Genomic DNA, 17,161 nt, shown 5'->3' with positions numbered 1-17,161 from the left:
TGGGCCGGCGCCGAGACGCCGACCACGACGGGACGGGGTCCGCCGTTAAAAGTGGGTCCCGTGGTGTCGTCAGCTCTCGGTCCTCCCATCGCCGAACCTCCCATCTCTGAACCTCCCATCTCGGAACCACCTCGCCCACTCTTGCGAACCAACGTACCATTTACCACCACCACTCAGGTAGCCAGCATCACGTTACGCTACGAAGCAATCTAGCATCTCCAAAGCCGCATCTCCATTGCTTTCCGAAAGCTAGCAAGAGACAATGGACTCAGCCCGGTAGACGTCCCCATTTCCTTCCGGACTGCCTCACAGCCCAGCCAAAACCACTGTCCCGCCGCCTGCTGCCGCTGCCGCTGCCGCTGCCGCTCCCCGGCCATCGCTGCTTGCCACCCCCGACCACCTCACCACCTCACCATGTGGCGCCTTTGCAAGGCCGGCGTAGGCCGCACGCCGCTCTCGCGTGGCAGGTTCTCGGCTCCTTGCGCCGTGACGGCGACGGCAGCCCCAACGTCGAGGACGATCCCCGTACAAACCCCTCTCCCGCGCCGAACCTCGTCTCCTCACGACCACCGCCGCCGCCGTCTCCTCTCCGCCACCCCCCACCGGACCTTCATCTCCCACTCCGGCCCCTTCTCCCCCGCCGTCCCGCCTCCCCCGTCCTCCCTCGGCGCGCCGCGCCCCGCCCGCGCCTTCCGCCGCACCCGCCGATGGGGCCGGCGCCTCGTGATCCTCGCGGTCGTCCTCAGCGCCGTGTGGGCGGCCGACCGGCGCCTCTGGTCCTCGGGCATGGCGCGGTCCCTGCGGACCTTTGGCGTCGGCCTCCTGGTCGCGGCCGACTACAAGCTCAACTTCCGCGCCGAGCCGCTGCCCCTCCCCTGGGTCGGCTGCCCGGGCGGCATCCCCGAGCTGCACCGGCGCAGCGCCGAGCGGCTGTTTGACCTGCTCCGCGAGAACGGCGGGCTGTACCTCAAGATCGGCCAGGCCATCGCCATGCAGAGCGCCATCCTGCCGCCCGAGTTCCAGAGGATGTTTGCCCGCATGTTTGACGACGCGCCGCAGGACAGCTGGTCCGAGGTGGAGCAGGTGATACGCGACGACTTTGGCGGCCGCAGCGTCGAGGAGGTGTTTGGCGTGAGCTTCTCGGGGGAGGAGGGGAAAGGCGTCATGGAGACGACGGCGCGGGCCAGCGCGTCGGTGGCCCAGGTGCACTGGGCCAGGCTTCCCGACGGGAGAGAGGTGGCTGTCAAGATCCAAAAGCCCGAGATCGCCAAGCAGATCGGCTGGGATTTGTGGGCGTTTCGGTGCGTCTCTCCCTCTCCTTTTTTTTTTGGTTGACATGTTGCGCGGGGGGACGGGGCCGGTAGGATGGGAGACGACAAGGGAGACAATGGTGGGTGGCGGCGGACGCAGACGAGCTGACAAGGATTTGTTTTTCTACAAAACAACAGGGTCGTCATGAGGGCGTACACATGGTGGTTCGACCTGCCGCTCTACTCGCTCGTGCCCTTCATCTCGGAACGCCTCGAGCTCGAGACGGATTTCGAGAACGAGGCCCGCAACTCGGAGCGCATGCGCGAGCTGGTCAGCCAGGAGCCCAGCCTGCGGGGCCGCGTCTACGTGCCGCCCGTGTACCCGGAGCTCAGCTCCAAGCGCGTCCTCACCACCGAGTGGATCGAGGGGGTCCGGCTGTGGGACAAGGAGGCCCTCACGGCGCCTTGGCTGGGAGGCTGGGGTCGGGGGTCGATGGGCGCCCGCGGCGCGCCTCTGGATCCCCTCGACGTGGATGCCGTACGCGACAAGCTGCGCGAGGGCCCTGGCGTCCGCCTCAAGCCGGAGCGCCAGGAATGGCGAGGGCGGCGCGGCCGGGGCGGTTTGGGGCTGTCGACCAAGGAGGTCATGACGACCATGGTGGATTTGTTTTCGGCGCAGATCTTCAAGTGGGGCGTGGTGCACTGCGATCCTCGTACGTTTTTTTTTTTTTTTTTAGCTCTATCTTCCCTCCACCTACCTACCTACCTACCTAGGTACCTTACCCTAGGTAGCTTGGACGTAGGGGCCGATCCATCCATCCATGCCTGAGCTAACCCATAGCCGCTGCCGCCGCCGCCGCCGCCGCCGCCAGACCCGGGCAACATCTTCATACGACGGCTGCCCAACGGCCTGCCCGAGCTCGTGCTCATCGACCACGGGCTCTACGTCTACATGAGCGACAAGTTCCGCCGCGAGTACGGCGAGTTCTGGAAGGCCCTCATGACGTTTGACAACGACAAGATCGCCGCCATCACGCGCGAGTGGGGCATCCAGGCGGCGGACCTGTTCGCGTCGGTGACGCTGCTGCGGCCGTACGAGGGCGGGGAGCAGCACCTGCAGCGCGACGTGCTGGCGGCGCTCCGGGACGGCAAGACGGCCAGCCAGAAGCACTACGAGATGCAGCAGCGCATGAAGCAGGGCATCCGCGACGTGCTGGCCGACGAGGACCGCTGGCCCAAGGAGCTCGTCTTCATCGGCCGCAACATGCGCATCGTCCAGGCCAACAACCAGTACATGGGCTCGCCCGTGAACCGCATCAAGCGCATGGGCCAGTGGGCCAGCCGGTCGCTGTCCCAGGACCGCGGCCTGCCGCTGCGCCTGCGCGTCGCCAACGCCTGGCACCACCTCGTGTTTTCGGCGGTGCTGCTCCTGTCGGACGTGGCGTTTTACTTTTTCCGGCTGCGGCAGCTGCTCGGCCTCGGCGGCGGCATGGAGGACGAGGTGGAGGAGAGGCTCAAGGAGGTGGCCAAGGAGTTTGGCGTCGAGCTCCAGCATGACGTGTTTGCGGGCTGAGCCAAGGCAAGAGAGAGAGTGTGTCGTTCATGGTGGCATGGCTAGGCATATTACAGTATCGAGTTTCCATAGAGGCGCCAAGGTAGAGCACGATACGGTTGGGTACCTACCCCCCTCCCATTGTACTACTACTTGTACATACTGCGTACACAGTCACTAGATCCGCTAGAAAGAGGCCGCTCCCCACTGGCCACGCACACTGTGTATAGGTAGTTATACTGCGTACACCTAACGTCAGGTGCCTGCCTGATGTGCAGTAGCGGTGCACTGTGTAACCGTGTGCCATCCATGAGCATGAACTACCTAGCCACTAGTAGCTTGTTTGTACATCAGCGCTTATACGGCCGACTTGCATGCCAGGCATGACGATGATGACGATGCTTCTCAACGTTACTGCGTAGGTGGGCAAGACGTTGGAAAGCTACTACTAGGTAGGGGTATTAGGTCTTGGATGGAGAGCGTTGAGCGGCCCCCCAGTCCGGAGCCCCTAACCCCCAGCGGAACCCGGCACCGGCCGAGATGTGGGGGGGGGGGGGGGGGGCCAACATGGCTGCCCCGTTCTGAAACACGCCGGCTCCAACTCAAATTTCCAGGCCCACCGGAGGGAGGGGAGCGTGCATGCAGGAGGGATCCCGGGGCTCAACATGCCGATGCTCTTGCAGGCCCTGCTTGATGTGCTGTATATTAGTACTACAGTATATCGTAGTGAACTACTGCGTAGTACTGCGTATAGTATAGTTATTGATCTACTGCGTACAACACGCTGGAAACAGCGTGGCTCTGTTTTGTCTCTTTTGGGTCTTTCTTCAGAGCTCTGGAAACACGGCGTTCCCCCCCCCCCCCCCCCCCGGGCGCCCAGTCAGGCTTCCTGTACTAAAAGCTACTTCGCACATCGTTACACAGTCGCAGTATGTACACCAAGTACAGCACGCAGGAACGCTCAGGGTAGCGATGGTGCCGGAGGACTCGAGGTTTCCGTTCTCCTGGCCCGGTGGCAACCTCGCGGTGCCCGTGCTCGGCGCTTGCGCTGCACTCTCTCTACATAGCATAACCACTACGCAGTAGCATACCACGGTCGTACACGGCGTGGTCGCCAGCGGGCAGAGGAGGCGAGGCTGACCGTCTGTCTTCCATGGAGGGAGCCGGTGTCAAAGATGGTTGAACTACAGTAGTTAGTTCTTGTGCTTCTTCAGCAGCGCCCGTCCCTGCCCGCCTCATCACCCCGAGGCTTCCTGGGGCGTCCTGGGGCGTTTCTGCGGATGCATGAGACCCGGGAGCTTCGACGCCTTCCCCCCCCCCCGGGGGTGAAAAGGCCCCCGACATCGTCAAAGGCGGGGGGGATCGCAGGGCGACGATTGGTCGGCCCCCGAGGCCCATGTCGTCCGTTAACGCACCTGTCCTGCAGCGGAAAGGGGGCGATCGAGCGAGGTGCTGCGGGACGGGCGCCAGCCATTGCTGAAGAGAAGCCGTCCGGAGACGGGAAAAGGCCGCCCTCTCCCCGGGGGCCGGTGCTGGCTTGCAGAGGCTCGCCTGCAGGTGCCGCCGCAGCAAACGGCCTGCCAGCGGACGCCTGAAAGCTGAAAGAAAGCCCCGGCTGCTGAGCTTCCCCCGACAGTGGCAGGGTAAGCTATGTACAGAGGCTCCAGTGGGGTGGTGGGTTTCGAGAAGGGGGACATGGGACATGGGGCATGCGAACATGGGGACGGGGGACGAGGGATCCCCGTTTTCCCCATGCTCCGGCTGGTCGAATGGTCGGACAACGATCGCGAACCGACCCATGCGGCCCGGATCCATCCACGCCGTGAAGGATGATTGTGTTGTGGTTTCTTGTCGTCAACAGGGTCAACAGGACCTGGATGCCGGTGTCTACGTAGGTTGTAAGCGCCTTCGCTCGCTCACTTTCTCTCTCTCTCTCTCTCACTCTCGCTCTCGCTCTCGCTCTCTTGGCATGGATCCGGGAACAGCTTGTGGACGTTGTTGTTGCCGAGAGAGGTTGGTGCCGAAAGGTTGCAAACAATTGGCGACGAGCTGCTTTAAACGTTAGCCTGTCCCTGGCCTTAATTGCGTTTCGTTCCACGGACGAGGTAGCGAGCCGTCAGATACCACACCATCCCCTGGTCTCAAGCATCAGCCAATCTCCAGTCTCGTCTCTCTCTCTCCCCAAGACTTTTTGTTGTGCCGGCCTTGCACCACGCCAGCGCAACCTCGTAACCTCCCATCTTCTTTTATTTTTTTCCTCTTTGCGCGCGCCCCTGACGTGGAACAAAACAAAAGGTGCCTGCTTTCTTCTTTTCGCGTTCCTCGCGCCTCGTCCAAACGGCTGTTTACGGCCGGCTTCGCTCAACGTCCATTCCCCTTCCCCCCCCTCTCTTCTTCGATTCGGTCCTTTCTTTGCCCCGGCCTGTGGTTCGACTCGAACCCTTTCCCTTGTCGGCCGTTGTTAGCGCTGAGTCGCGACCCACCGCTCAACCTCGCGACTCTCTCGTCCTCCGCCATCCAACTGTGTCCTCCGCGGAGGAAAGGCTGCGAGAAAGCCCCGTGGCGCCGACGAACCAACCAAGGTGAGTCAATTCTGAGAAATGGTTCAGAGGGTGTGTTGGACTTTGGATGGGCTGTCGTCTGTGCCACTGCCGATCGCCACCGCACCTCGGATGTTGGACGAGGCCGGGGGGCCCGGGGGGGTTGGCGCAGCGTCAACACCCGAACTGAGATCGGATGGGCGGAGGGCTGTCTCTCTCTCTCTCTTTCTCTCTCTCACCTCGGCGGCGTGTGATGGCGCGCTCCCGTGCCTTGGCATTTCATCTTCCATCTGCCAGCATGGCCATGTGGCGCCGGTCCTGCTCTTCCCCGGTGACAACCGCAGCCTCTCTCGTCGTCACTAACACAAAGGCCTTGTCATCCTCAGGTCCTCAGGTCACCGCTCTGGCCCAGCCTCGGAGCAACCTCCCGCGCATTCACCACGGGAAAAGGCCACCGGGCGAAAAGAAAGCGCCGCCTCTTCTTTGAACACGGAACTGGGTTCCGATTTTGCGCTCCGTATCGCGCCCCTTCGCTTGAAAAGACCTTCCTTTCTGCCCACGACGCCCGCCGTCGCCAAAGGTACCTACCTATCTACCGACCTACCTACCTACCTAAGATCTGAGACATCCACCTTCCCCCCTTCCCCACCACCACCGCCGCCGCTGTCTTGCCCCGACGTCACCGAGCCTGACTGGGTAGCCCGCCAGATCATCCCTTGACCGCCGCAAGGAGCCGTTTCCTTCCCTTCCGCAACTCCAACTCGGGCTTCTACTCCCTGCTGTTAGTCGCGCTGCCCATCCTCCCTCCAGGCCCCCTCCGTTGCCTGTCTGTGTCGCGCGGCGACACCCCCTCCCCTCCAACCCAGCCAGACCGAGCCAATGACCCCGCCCCCCCGTCGTTCTAGCCTCGGAATGTTACTGCGACGCAGCAAGAGCAGCGACCTGAGGAAGCAGCAGGCCAAAGAGGCCGAGCGCCAGCGCGATGCTGTTTCCAAGTCGCCCCCGCGCCTGCCCGTGCTCTACAATGGCGCCCCGGCTCCTCCGCTAGGCCTCAGCGGCGATCGTCCCGACTCCCTCGCCATCGTCTCGGGCAGAATCGACGCCATGGCGACGACGGCTCCCGCTCCTGTTCCCGCTGCCGCTGCCGCTGCCGCCGCGACGCCCCGGCCTTCGATCGAGCCGTCGCGCTCCGTGGCGAGCATCCCCGTCCCTCCCATCCCCAACGGCGGCTTCGACCCCTACGCCGGCACGACCAGCATGGCGCACCGCAGCCGCTACAGCTATGCCAGCAGCGCCGTGAGCACCATCAACAGCCCTAGGAGGGTCCGGAGAAGAAAGGATCCCACGCCCTTCAAGTAGGGCTCCCCCCCTTGACACCCCCCACCGCAGCCGGGAGCAGCTGACTGACCCTCCATCCGTCCCCAGCATCCTGATCGTTGGTACGACCAATTCCGGCAAGACGTCGTTCCTCGAGTTCCTCAAGACGGCCCTGGCGCTTCCCGCCAAGAAGCGAGCCAAGAGCAGCTCCGATAACAGCGACGACTATGCTCCCAAGGCGCCCGCGGTGGGCAACTTCATCCCGCACTACCTCGAGACCGAGATGGACGGCGAGCGCATCGGCCTGACGCTGTGGGACTCGGAAGGCCTCGAGAAGAACGTGGTGGACCTTCAGCTCCGCGAGATGTCGAGCTTCATCGAGAGCAAGTTCGAGGAGACCTTCAACGAGGAGATGAAGGTGATACGGTCCCCCGGGTTCCAGGACACCCACATCCACGCCGTCTTCCTCGTCCTCGACCCTTCCCGGCTCGACCGGAACATCGCTGCCGCCAGGGCCACCTCGGGCCAGGCCAACGGCTCCTCGTCGCACTACCCGCACGCTCGCATCCTCGGCGCCCTGGACGAGGACCTCGACCTCCAGGTCCTGCGGACGCTGCAGGGCAAGACGGCCGTCATCCCCGTCATCAGCAAGGCCGACACCGTTACCACCAAGCACATGAACATCCTCAAGAAGACGGTGGCCGAGAGCCTCAAGAAGGCGAACCTGGACCCGCTCGACTCGCTGGGCCTCGACGAGGACGACGAGGACTCGAGCCCCGACTCCGATAGGATCGTGGAGGAACCCGAGGAGGAGGAGGAGGAGGAGGAGGAAGCACGGTCCCAAGAGGAAGCCCCCGCGGCCGAGAGCCGGGGCTCGACACCCCGATCCAAGCGCAACTCGACGGGCTCCATGCGCCGGCACGTGGCGGCGGCCGAGGAGAGGTCCAAGGAGGACGAGGTGCCGTTCCTGCCCATGTCGATCCTGAGCCCGGACATTTACGAACCCGACGTGGTCGGGCGCCAGTTCCCGTGGGGCCTCGCGGACCCGTACAACGAGGAGCACTGCGACTTTCTTCGCCTCAAGGATACCGTCTTCAGCGACTGGCGCTCCGAGCTCCGCGAGCTGAGCAGGGAGCAGTGGTACGAGGGCTGGAGGACAAGCCGGCTCAAGCAACACGGCGCCAAGATGCGCCGGTGAGAGGAAACCGTGCTCGACCGGCCCGAACAAAGCAAATCCCTCTTCCGCACCGTGGCGCGGGCCGCCCGTGGCTGTCGCGTGGCCTTGGTTTCTTCCTATCGTCATCCGTCCCTAGCGACATCAATCATACCCGCAATGTCGATTTCCCTTAGTATCACACCTTCCTATCGCCCCCCGCCAAGTCTTGATGACCTTTTTTTTATCTTCATTTCCCCTCCTATAACGAGAACCACCGAGAGCCATCCAGCTTCAGGGACCGGCGGAGGCGACTCCCTCTTCTCGGCTTGCGTCCCTGGCTTTTGGAGGGATCTTTGGAATCCCAAGCCTCTTTGCAAGGGGAGAAGAGAGAGGACTGGGACAATCCGCGCCGCGCTTTGTTGCCTCTTCTTCATGTACCACGTTTTCTCCTGGTCTTTTTTTTCGAGTCCGGTCCAACCACGGAAGAATACCCCCATTTGTTTTTTTTTTTTTTTTTTTTTTTTTTTTTTGTTAGCACACTCCAAGTCCCGAGTCGGCCTATCACAGTTCCCTTTCACGAGCCGGGTTGTTCCGCGAAAGAAAGAAAAAAAAGACATTCTCATTTCAAGTCAAAGCAGACCAATCTCGTGTAGTAAAGAGTACGCTGGGCGCTCTGGGTTTCCTCATCTCATTTCCAGCGTCGGGTGGCTTTCTATTCTTGTTTTTTTTTCAAATCATCGCCTGCCAGCCCAACCATGCTGTAACATTTTGCTTAGGTATTAGTGTCTACTTCATCTCGCCTCCAACGGCTCGCGTGGCTGTACCTTGTCCAGGTGTCAAAGCAAAAGGTGCGGGAATAGAAGAGGGCAGAATACAAAACGGCTGGTGGTTGGCGATGCGCTTTTGCGGCTCGTGCGTGCGTGCGTGCGTGCGTGCGTGTGTGCGTGTGTGTGTGTGTGTGTGTGTCTATGTGTGCTTATGCGACGACGGGATTGGCAACGGCCGTCGAAGGACATGACTAGAAGACGCAACAAGATGAGGAGAGTGGGCGGACGGCCCCCCAACGGGGAGGCCGAGTTTGGACGGTATTCATTGATTGCCCTTTGGCGACGTGCCTCGTTGCTATCTTGGATGCCTCGGCGAGGATCCGGCAGGCCGTGCGGGCCACGACGCCTGGCTCGACGCGTTCGACGAGACGGAGCGCGGCGGGCCCTCGCCTCAAGAGGGCTGCGCCGCCGTGTGCAATCTCACGCGGTGCTTGGCCTCCCACTCCCGCACCGCATCCTCCAGCGACGTGGTGAGCGCGGCGACATCCTTGGCGCGGCGTCTCCCTTTCCTCTTTGCCGTTGCGTTCTTGCCGCCGTCGCCTCCGCCGCCATCTCCGCTGTCGCCTTCGCCGTCGCCGTGACCCGAAGAAGCACCCGCCGCCGCCCCTCCCTCGGCGTCATCCTTCTTCTTCGTCTTCGTCTTGCTTTCGTCGCCCCCGTCCTCGTCGCCCCCGTCCTCGTCCTCGACCAGCTCGAACAAGGCCTCGTCCCCATTGGGATCCTCCTCCCCGCGCGCCTTGCGCCGGGGGAGGTGGACCTCGTCGCGGTGGCGCGCGAACGAGGCGTCTGCGCAGGCGAGGGAGCACCACGCCGTCGGCTGCTTGAGGGTCGCGAGGCATTCGGTGCAGAAGCGTATGTCGGCGGGGGCCGAGGTGGCTTCTTTTGGCGCCGGGGCCGGGGTTGGGGCGGAGGCTTCGGGAGGTGGCGGGGCGTCGAGCATGGGCGTGTCTTCTTGTTCGGCCGCTGGTTCTGGGTTTGTGGTAGTGTTGTTGTTGTTATTGTTGTTGTTGCTGCTGCTGCTGCTGCTATTGCTGTTGCCGTGTTTGGCTTGTTTGGGGGAGGAGGAGGAGGAGAGGGAGGAGGAGGAGGCCGGTTGGCGACGCGTGCAGTCCGGCCCGGCGGAGCAGGGGTGGGTTTCTGCGTGTGAGGCCTACGCGGGAGGGGGTCGAGTTAGCACGTGTCAAGAGGAGGCCAAAGAAAAGACAAGACGGGGGGAGCTGAGCGTACGTGACCCTGCTTCTCGCACTTTTCCGAGCAGAACACGGTCTGCTTCTCGCGGACCTCGGCGGCCACCAGGATGGCGCAGAGGCTGCAGCAGTAAAAGTCGCTCGTCGTCGGGGCCTCGCCGCAGACGGCGCAGGCCGGGAGCTCGTACAGCTCGTCGGGCACCCTTTGCTGGGCGAGGCTCTCGCGGCGCTGGGCGCGGCGCGTCTTTTGCGCCTCGTGGGCGGCCCGCGCCCGCCGCAGCTCCTCCAGCCGCTGGCGGAGCTTGTTGGTCTGCTCGTGCGCCCCCGTCGCCGCCTGCCGGTCCTCGAGGATCCGGTCCACCACCTGCTCCATGGACAGGCCCTGGCTCCGCAGCATGTCGAGGTACCGGCGGTTCTCGTCGGGGACGGCGCCCGCCTCGTCGGCGAAGAAGGCCCGCTCCAGGACGGCGGCCGACGCCGCGGCATCGCCCGCCGCCGCCGCGGCCAGCCGGCTCGGGAGGTCCCGCGCCGCCTCGGGCGCCTTGTCCCCCGGCGCCAGCGGGCCGCGGCTCAGCATGTCGGCGATCTCGCGCGCCAGCACGACCGGGTCGGCCGCGGTCGTTACCGACGCCAGGTCCTCGAGCTTCTCGAACACGACGCCCTGCTCGGCCGGGTCCTCCACCATCAGGCGCAGCAGGCAGCCGCGCACCGTCTCGGCGTACCACCGGCTTCGCTCCTCGTTGACGCGGTCGTCGACGGCCTGCGGGGGGATGTCGTAGGCCTTGGCCGAGCCGAGGAGCTGGTCGAGATCCGAGAGGAAGGTGTTCCGGTGGGTGAGCCATTCTCGTGGCTGTTGCTTCTGGCTGGATGGCTGGTCGGCGTGGGAGACATCGGGATTCAGGAAGCGGGCGCGGAAGGCGTCGAGAAGGGCGCCGTAGCAGTCGGCGCATTCGACCAGCGACTTGGAGTCGCCATGCTGGGCGCGGCAGCTGTCGCTGATGCGCTGGGCTTCGGCGGCGAGGCGTTCGTTTCTTGCGGAGGTGACGGCGCTTTGCAATAACAGGTCTGGCATGGTGGTGGTGGTGGTGGTGGTGGTGGTGCTAAGTAGCGGGGCGACGTTCTGGGTGGTGGGGGAAAAAGAAAGGGGGAAGGGAGAAGCGATGGCCAAAGAAGAGATCAAGGTCCGGTGTGAGTGCGGCTTCAGCGTCGGAGACTGACGCTGGCGCTGCAGCATGCCGAGCAGGCCCTTGCAGAGCCAAGACAGCCCTGTGGGGACACGCCAAGCAGCGTTGATTACGGTAACGCTAGCGTTCACGTTACCGGATCTATCGGTACCGTACCTATGTTACCCCCGTCCCGGGCGTACCATGAAACATGTACTGCGTAAGGGCAGTTACCATGTAACGAACGCGCTCCATCCAATCGGTTCAACCAGCTTCGCTTTCTCAAATCCTCCCGTGAATTGATCCTCCATCATCCATCCTCCTCTCACCCACCATTCTTCCCTCGTGTTGCGCACAACAAAACCATGGTATGTGGTCTACTGCTCGCAATCCCCCCACCTTGCTGTCGCTCTGTACACCCCAGACTAACCCGCGACACCTTTCCTCCCCCCCAGGCCGACAAGCTCCGGAACCAGCAAGAGCTCGAGCGGCTGCAGGCCAAGTTCGTCGGGACGGGCCACCCCGACACGACGAGCTGGGAGTGGAAGTCCAACATCTATCGCGACACGTATTCGAGCATCGCCGGCCACCCGCCGTTGCTGTCCTACCTTGCGCTGGCCGAGAACGAGCCCGTCGCCAAGGTGCGCGCGAGGATGATCCGGGTATGTTTGCTTTTTGTTCATGTTGTTGTTGGCTCAAAAGGCCGACGTCGCGCTAATGGGATTGCTTCGCCTAGAAAATGTTTCACCCCGTTGGCCCCCCGCCGCCGAGGGAAGAGGACATGTACGTCGATGGTCCCCAGGACAAGCAATAGACGAGCGCCACGGACCGATTCGATCCAAAGGGACCCCGTTCGCCGCGTACGGTTCTCGGTTCTCGCCCCAGACAGAAGGAAATCCTACCGATGCTGGATGCAAGGGTTTCCATCTTTTAGGGCCATCTCAGCGGACCACGGTTTCCTACAGCAGCCTCTTTCCTGCCCACACACATATACACACACGCACATCCCGACCACCGTCGCGCGAGATTTCCCTGCCTATCAACGTCGGCCCGTCATCTCCTGCCGTGGCGACGGTGATGGCTTGGTCCTGGATCGCCGTCTGGCGGCGCCTCCTCCACCTCCTCTTCTTCGACCGCCCCCTCTCCGCCCCGGCTGCGGCCCTTGATCTTGAGGCTCGTCTCCAGCTTCTTCTCAAGCTCCCCGCTGGACCCTCCGTACACGGCGCGCACAACGTTGGCGATGGCCTCCTTGTCGACTTCGATCTTGCCCCGCGGGCCGACGTGCCACGTGGTCCCCTCGTCGTCTCCCGCCGACCTCGACTCGGTCACCTTGACGAGGTACCCCTGCTTGACCATGCGCTGGAGCACGGCGTCCGTCTTCTCGCTGGGCGCCGTCGCGTCGTGCGGGTTCATGCTGGGCATGTTTTCGGCGGCGTTGAGGCGCGTGAGGTATCGCCGCAGGCGCGGCTCGCTTAGCTCGCCGCCGCTCAGGGTGATGATGGCTATGATGATGGTGTAGAGGCCAATGTAGGCAGCCTCGCCGTCGGCGGACTGGACTTTGGAAGGGGGGATGATATTGGGTGTCGTGTAGGCCTCGGGCAAGACGGAGACGAGGATGTATGCGTTCGAGGTGGGTTCTTTTTGGCTTTGGGATTTGGCAGCTGGGAAGCAGGGGGGAGTGCATGTCAGTTTTTTTCGCTCTTGTTTTTCTCCATGGAAACATGTAGGATGCCGAAGGAAACCTGCAAGAGAGCCTACCTTTCCTCTTTTGCTCTGTCGTCAGGAGATTTCTGTCCTTGGTGGGCAGCTCGACCATTTCCATGCCAAACGTCGCTCGGAGCTGCTTCTGGGCGCCGGCAAAGACCTTCTTGAAGGATCGCCCGCGAGGCCCAAGCACTGCAGGCGTCAACGGTCCACGGTCAACGGACGGCGCATGTCAAGAGGGGAGGAGGGAAGAGCAGCAAGGAGCAGTAGGTAGGTACCCTTGTCTCGGATGGCGTCCCTCCGAATGGGGGTCCTCGAGAACTCGCATGCAAGGGCGTAGCGCACCAGGTTCTTGATCATGGTGTTCATTTCCCCCCCTGCGTCGGCGTCGGCGTCCTCCATGGGCTCGTCGCCATCTTCGTCGACATGGTCGGGGATTTGCTGCGTGTCCTCCTCCTCTTCTTCCTCTTCAAGCTCCTATGGGTTCTTGTCAATCCGCTGCGCTCAGTCCGGGGGCTCCCAAGGTGGTGGGGTTGTTCACCTGCGGCCGTCTCCTTGGTGGTGGTGGCATGGTGTCTGTGGAGGTCGTGTAGGTGGATTTCCTGGGGTGGTGTACGGCGCGTAGGAAGAATGCGGTCGTATCGAGGGCTGCAGGACTGACAGAGAGACCAACGGAGCGGAACTGGGAAACGGAGACCAGACGCGGGGCATGTGCCGTTTCGCGTGGGAAACACCCTCCCCCATGTCCATCTGGTAGGTCGCGTCTGCACGTGTCAAGGACCCGACTCCGGTCCCCACTTCTAGTAACTAATACCTACACTAGTGTACGCAGTACACAGTAACCGTAAGGTACCTAGGTAGTTAGTTACTAGTACTGAGTACGCACTCCGGGCCACGCCAAGCCCGCAGGGACCCGCCCAAAAGTTTGTCGCAAAAAGTTCCAGGTCCACTAGAAACCGTGAGAGACGACGGAATGGGCCCCACCAAAAAAGAGCGGCTCAAACGGTCCTGGTGGTTTCCAAGTTCCATGCTTTCTTCTCTCCCACACTCACTCTTTATTTTTTTTTCTTTCTTGGGAGGGACTTCCGTAATGCTGTGCAGCAAGCCGTCACGATAATCCCCAACGAAGCAATCCCTCATGCTGAGCCACGGGTTGGCCGGAGCTGCCAGCTCGGTGTGCTTGCAATGCCGACTTCGACTCGCCCGCGCTTCCAGATGGCCCCCCTCTCCGGTTCCGCGGACCGCCCTCTCGACGCCGCGGACCGCCCCGCGATGCTTCGGCACCTCTCCCGATCCTAGCGCCGACCCCGGGGAGCACGAAACCGCCGACCCCGAAACACATGCCGGCACCAACCTCCCCTCCCAAAACGGCCGCCTGGACCGCGACAGCGACCCGTCATCCCCCGAACCCGATCGTTTCTCCTACGACAGGCCTCCCCGGGCATCTCCCCTAGGCCCGCGCCGCACCTACAAGTCCAAGGGCCATGTCCTGGCTCCCCAGAGAGAGAAGCTCGCCGTCGATATCCTGGGAAAGCCCGGCTCGGCCATCGTTCTGCGGGAGAGGTTCGCCGTGAAGAAGCCCGAGCCCACGCCCACGCCCATCGAGGCTGACCAGAATGCCGTCGACCCCTCGACCCTTCTGCACGAAGCCACGCCGCTGGCGGGGGAGGAGGCGATGCGGCATCTCGACGGCCTGAGGCCCAAGGACCCGGCTCCCCTCAGCAACGCCGACTTCAACGCCCTCATCGACACCTTGATACAGGGCTTCACCCGCGCCCAGCTGAAGCAGTACCTCGAGAACCACGAAATGGCGACCCGCGAACAAAAGCGCCGCGCCGCAGAAACCCAACCGTGGCTGCTGGAAACCCAACCCTGGACGCCCGCCGCCGGAAGCCCGGCGCGGGACGTTGTTGACCCGCATCTCCGAGGGTACATCACCAAGGGCATGGCCCCCAAAAAGCGCCTGGCCGTCCGCTTGGTCCGCGAGTGCTGGAACGTGGACAACGAAGACGTCATGGTCGGAGATGGCATGCTCACCATCCGGTTGCGCGATGTCGAGTTCGAACTCCTGACCCGTAAGTCGTCGCCCTTCTGGGTCCTCCTCGCCTGAGGTGGCCCCCTCCCGCTGGACGCCGTGCTGACGCTCGCCCTGCAGTCGGCAACAAGAGATGGTTCGAAGGGACGCAGAGGCACATCCTGGCGCAGGTCAAGGAAGTCAGGCTGGTCCGCGATACCCAGCGGGTCTCCATCGTGGCTCCCAAGCACGCGGCCGAGCGCATCGTCGAGCGCATCCACGACGTGCTCTCCAAGTCCAGGACGCGCGAGTTCCCGGCCGACTGGATCTCGTCCGAGCCCCTGGACCCCGCCGTCCTCCAAGAGCTCGGGCGCATGACGCTCACCGTCATACGTCTCGACGGGTCGGGCAAGAAGGTAGGCACAAGCAAGCGCCCATCGAGCATGCTGGCCGGGCCTGCGGCGGCTGACGGACATGTCTTTCCTAGGTGGCCGTCACCTGGATTCACCAGGCACAGCGAAGCGAGGATTTCGAGACGGCATGCGACACCGTGATACGTCTTTTGCGCGAAGCCTTGGGACCGAAGCCCCGCCTCTCGACGGCCCTGACCGTCGTCCCGCAAAACCTCGCCGAAACATGCCGGTACATCCCTCTGCACAACAACAGCAGCAGCATCACCACCAAAGTGCCATGGCACCAACGGTGGAAGGCGTGGGAGAGGTGGTCCTTGCCCATCAAGCAGGCGTACGGCGACCTCGCAGCGCAGCAAGCGCCGATCCCGGCGAGTTTCCTTCCCTTTGAGACCGACTCCGTCCTCGAGAGCGACCCCGAGCCTCTCGCCAGCCCTCCCCCCGACTGGTCGACCGAGCTGAACACGGAGACGACGGCTCTGTTTGGCCACGCCGGCTTTGCCCGGCCGAATCCCGTGCTCTCGTCCTCCCCTTCCAAGCTCGACACCGCGTGCCCGCGCACCTTCTTGCCCGCGCTTCCCGCCCTCGGCAGCCTCCAGCTGCTGAGCAACCTTCAGGAGACGGGTCTTTGGCACACCACCATCGTCATCCGCTTCGCCCCTTCCCACGAGAGCCCCCCCGAGCTTCAAATCTCGGCGCCGGACCTCGAGCTCCGCATCGATGCCGACCATAGGGAGATCAAGGAGCTCCTTGGCCTGCGGGCCATCCGGTCCACCTTCGTCGGCGACGTCCTGTTCCCCGCAGCTACCGTCGACGCCCGTCTGATCCAGCACCGCTTCTTCACCCTCCCCGGCGCTGCCATCGCAGCTCGCGTCCCAGCCATCATAGAGTTCCTTACCAAATCCAACCTGCGCCCCTGGGAGGGCAAGATGTCCACCCCGCGCTCCGCGCCCGGGGTTCGCCTCCCGCGGCACCTCTTCAGCGACGCTCCCAAGAACCAGCACGACTCCTCCGATGCGGCCGCTGCCGCCCACCCCGCCGAGGCGGAGGCTTCCAACGACGATTGGGTCGAGCTCGACTACTCCCTCGCCTCCATCGAGATCCACCGCACCGTCACCGGCGACTACGACGGCCTCAAGATGCGCTACGCGAGCATCCAGGCCGGCCAGCGCGGCGGCTCGCACGCCGAGCTGTCCCTCGAGGCGGTCCGCATCGACCCGGACGCCCTCGCCAGGATGGTGGCGGAGCAGCAGCAGCAGCAAGCCGGAGGCGACGCCAGCCACCTGCATCCCTACCACCACGCCAACCACGCCGGCGGCACCCTCGGCCACCTCCGGAACAGCAGCAACCCCATCACCGCCCTCCGCGAAGACCTCACCAACGGCCCGCAGCCCATCCCCTTCGCCATCCTCAGCAACATGGACCAAAACAACGACCCCAACGCGGCATGGGACGTCGAGGACGAAGGGGACATCAGCGGCGGGAGCAGCGGCGGCGGCGGCGGCGGCGGCGGCAGGGCGCTCGACGACGGCGCGCCGTGGGTGGACGAGCGCCGCACGCTCTTTGAGGAGGAGTACGCCCCGGCCCGCCGCGTCCCGATCCCCGTGCGGCCCGTCAAGGCGGGCGACTTCCTCGCCGCCGTGTCCGACATTGTCAACGAGCGGGGCCCGCTGAGGTGGCACGCCAAACGGTTCGACCATGAGACGACGAGGCCGTAAAACAAACAGACAAAAAAAGAGTAATTGACGACATGTGCGTCTGTCTGTCGGTCGGTCGGTCTGAATGTCGGCATGTTCGTATGTAGCATAGTGTGTAGGATAGACAGAGACAAGAGACAGAGAGAGAGAGAGAGAGAGAGAGAGAGACACCATGCCATGTCTATTGACTGACGGTCATGACGCCATCATGAATGAGCAACAAACCCTCTTCGAGCAGAGAAATAAAACAGTTTTCATCATGATACATCGTGCGCGCGGGAAGATATCAAAAAGACCCTGCTTGTTCCCTTCATGATGCCGCACGCACCATCGTGGTTGCATGA

General features: G+C 63.3%; 5 protein-coding genes across 5 annotated transcripts; 3 read left to right on the top strand and 2 right to left on the bottom strand.

Moving 5' to 3' along the window:
- Positions 1-414: 414 nt before the first annotated feature.
- Positions 415-2,823, top strand: VTJ83DRAFT_1643 (uncharacterized protein; the record flags this gene model as incomplete). Its single annotated transcript, XM_071007825.1, has 3 exons — positions 415-1,301; positions 1,449-1,963; positions 2,123-2,823. The coding sequence occupies 3 exons, from the start codon at positions 415-417 to the stop codon at positions 2,821-2,823; spliced, it is 2,103 nt and encodes a 700-aa protein (XP_070868183.1).
- A 6,210-nt stretch (positions 2,824-9,033) lies between these two features.
- On the bottom strand, positions 9,034-10,901 carry VTJ83DRAFT_1642 (uncharacterized protein; the record flags this gene model as incomplete). Its single annotated transcript, XM_071007824.1, has 2 exons — positions 9,034-9,792; positions 9,870-10,901. 2 exons carry the CDS (start codon positions 10,899-10,901, stop codon positions 9,034-9,036), a joined length of 1,791 nt encoding a protein of 596 aa, XP_070868182.1.
- A 456-nt stretch (positions 10,902-11,357) lies between these two features.
- On the top strand, positions 11,358-11,806 carry VTJ83DRAFT_1641 (uncharacterized protein; the record flags this gene model as incomplete). Its single annotated transcript, XM_071007823.1, has 3 exons — positions 11,358-11,360; positions 11,448-11,654; positions 11,729-11,806. The coding sequence occupies 3 exons, from the start codon at positions 11,358-11,360 to the stop codon at positions 11,804-11,806; spliced, it is 288 nt and encodes a 95-aa protein (XP_070868181.1).
- A 239-nt stretch (positions 11,807-12,045) lies between these two features.
- VTJ83DRAFT_1640 (uncharacterized protein) lies at positions 12,046-13,267 on the bottom strand (the record flags this gene model as incomplete). Its single annotated transcript, XM_071007822.1, has 4 exons — positions 12,046-12,653; positions 12,751-12,888; positions 12,975-13,173; positions 13,238-13,267. The coding sequence occupies 4 exons, from the start codon at positions 13,265-13,267 to the stop codon at positions 12,046-12,048; spliced, it is 975 nt and encodes a 324-aa protein (XP_070868180.1).
- Positions 13,268-13,834: 567 nt separating this feature from the next.
- VTJ83DRAFT_1639 (uncharacterized protein) lies at positions 13,835-16,838 on the top strand (the record flags this gene model as incomplete). Its single annotated transcript, XM_071007820.1, has 3 exons — positions 13,835-14,771; positions 14,852-15,126; positions 15,198-16,838. 3 exons carry the CDS (start codon positions 13,835-13,837, stop codon positions 16,836-16,838), a joined length of 2,853 nt encoding a protein of 950 aa, XP_070868179.1.
- Positions 16,839-17,161: the final 323 nt, after the last annotated feature.

The sequence above is a fragment of the Remersonia thermophila genome, chromosome 2, assembly GCF_042764415.1.
Source record: "Remersonia thermophila strain ATCC 22073 chromosome 2, whole genome shotgun sequence".
NCBI classification, from domain to species: domain Eukaryota; kingdom Fungi; phylum Ascomycota; class Sordariomycetes; order Sordariales; family Chaetomiaceae; genus Remersonia; species Remersonia thermophila.
Note: the sequence above shows the minus strand (reverse complement) of the source record. Positions and strands in the feature narration are given on the sequence as shown.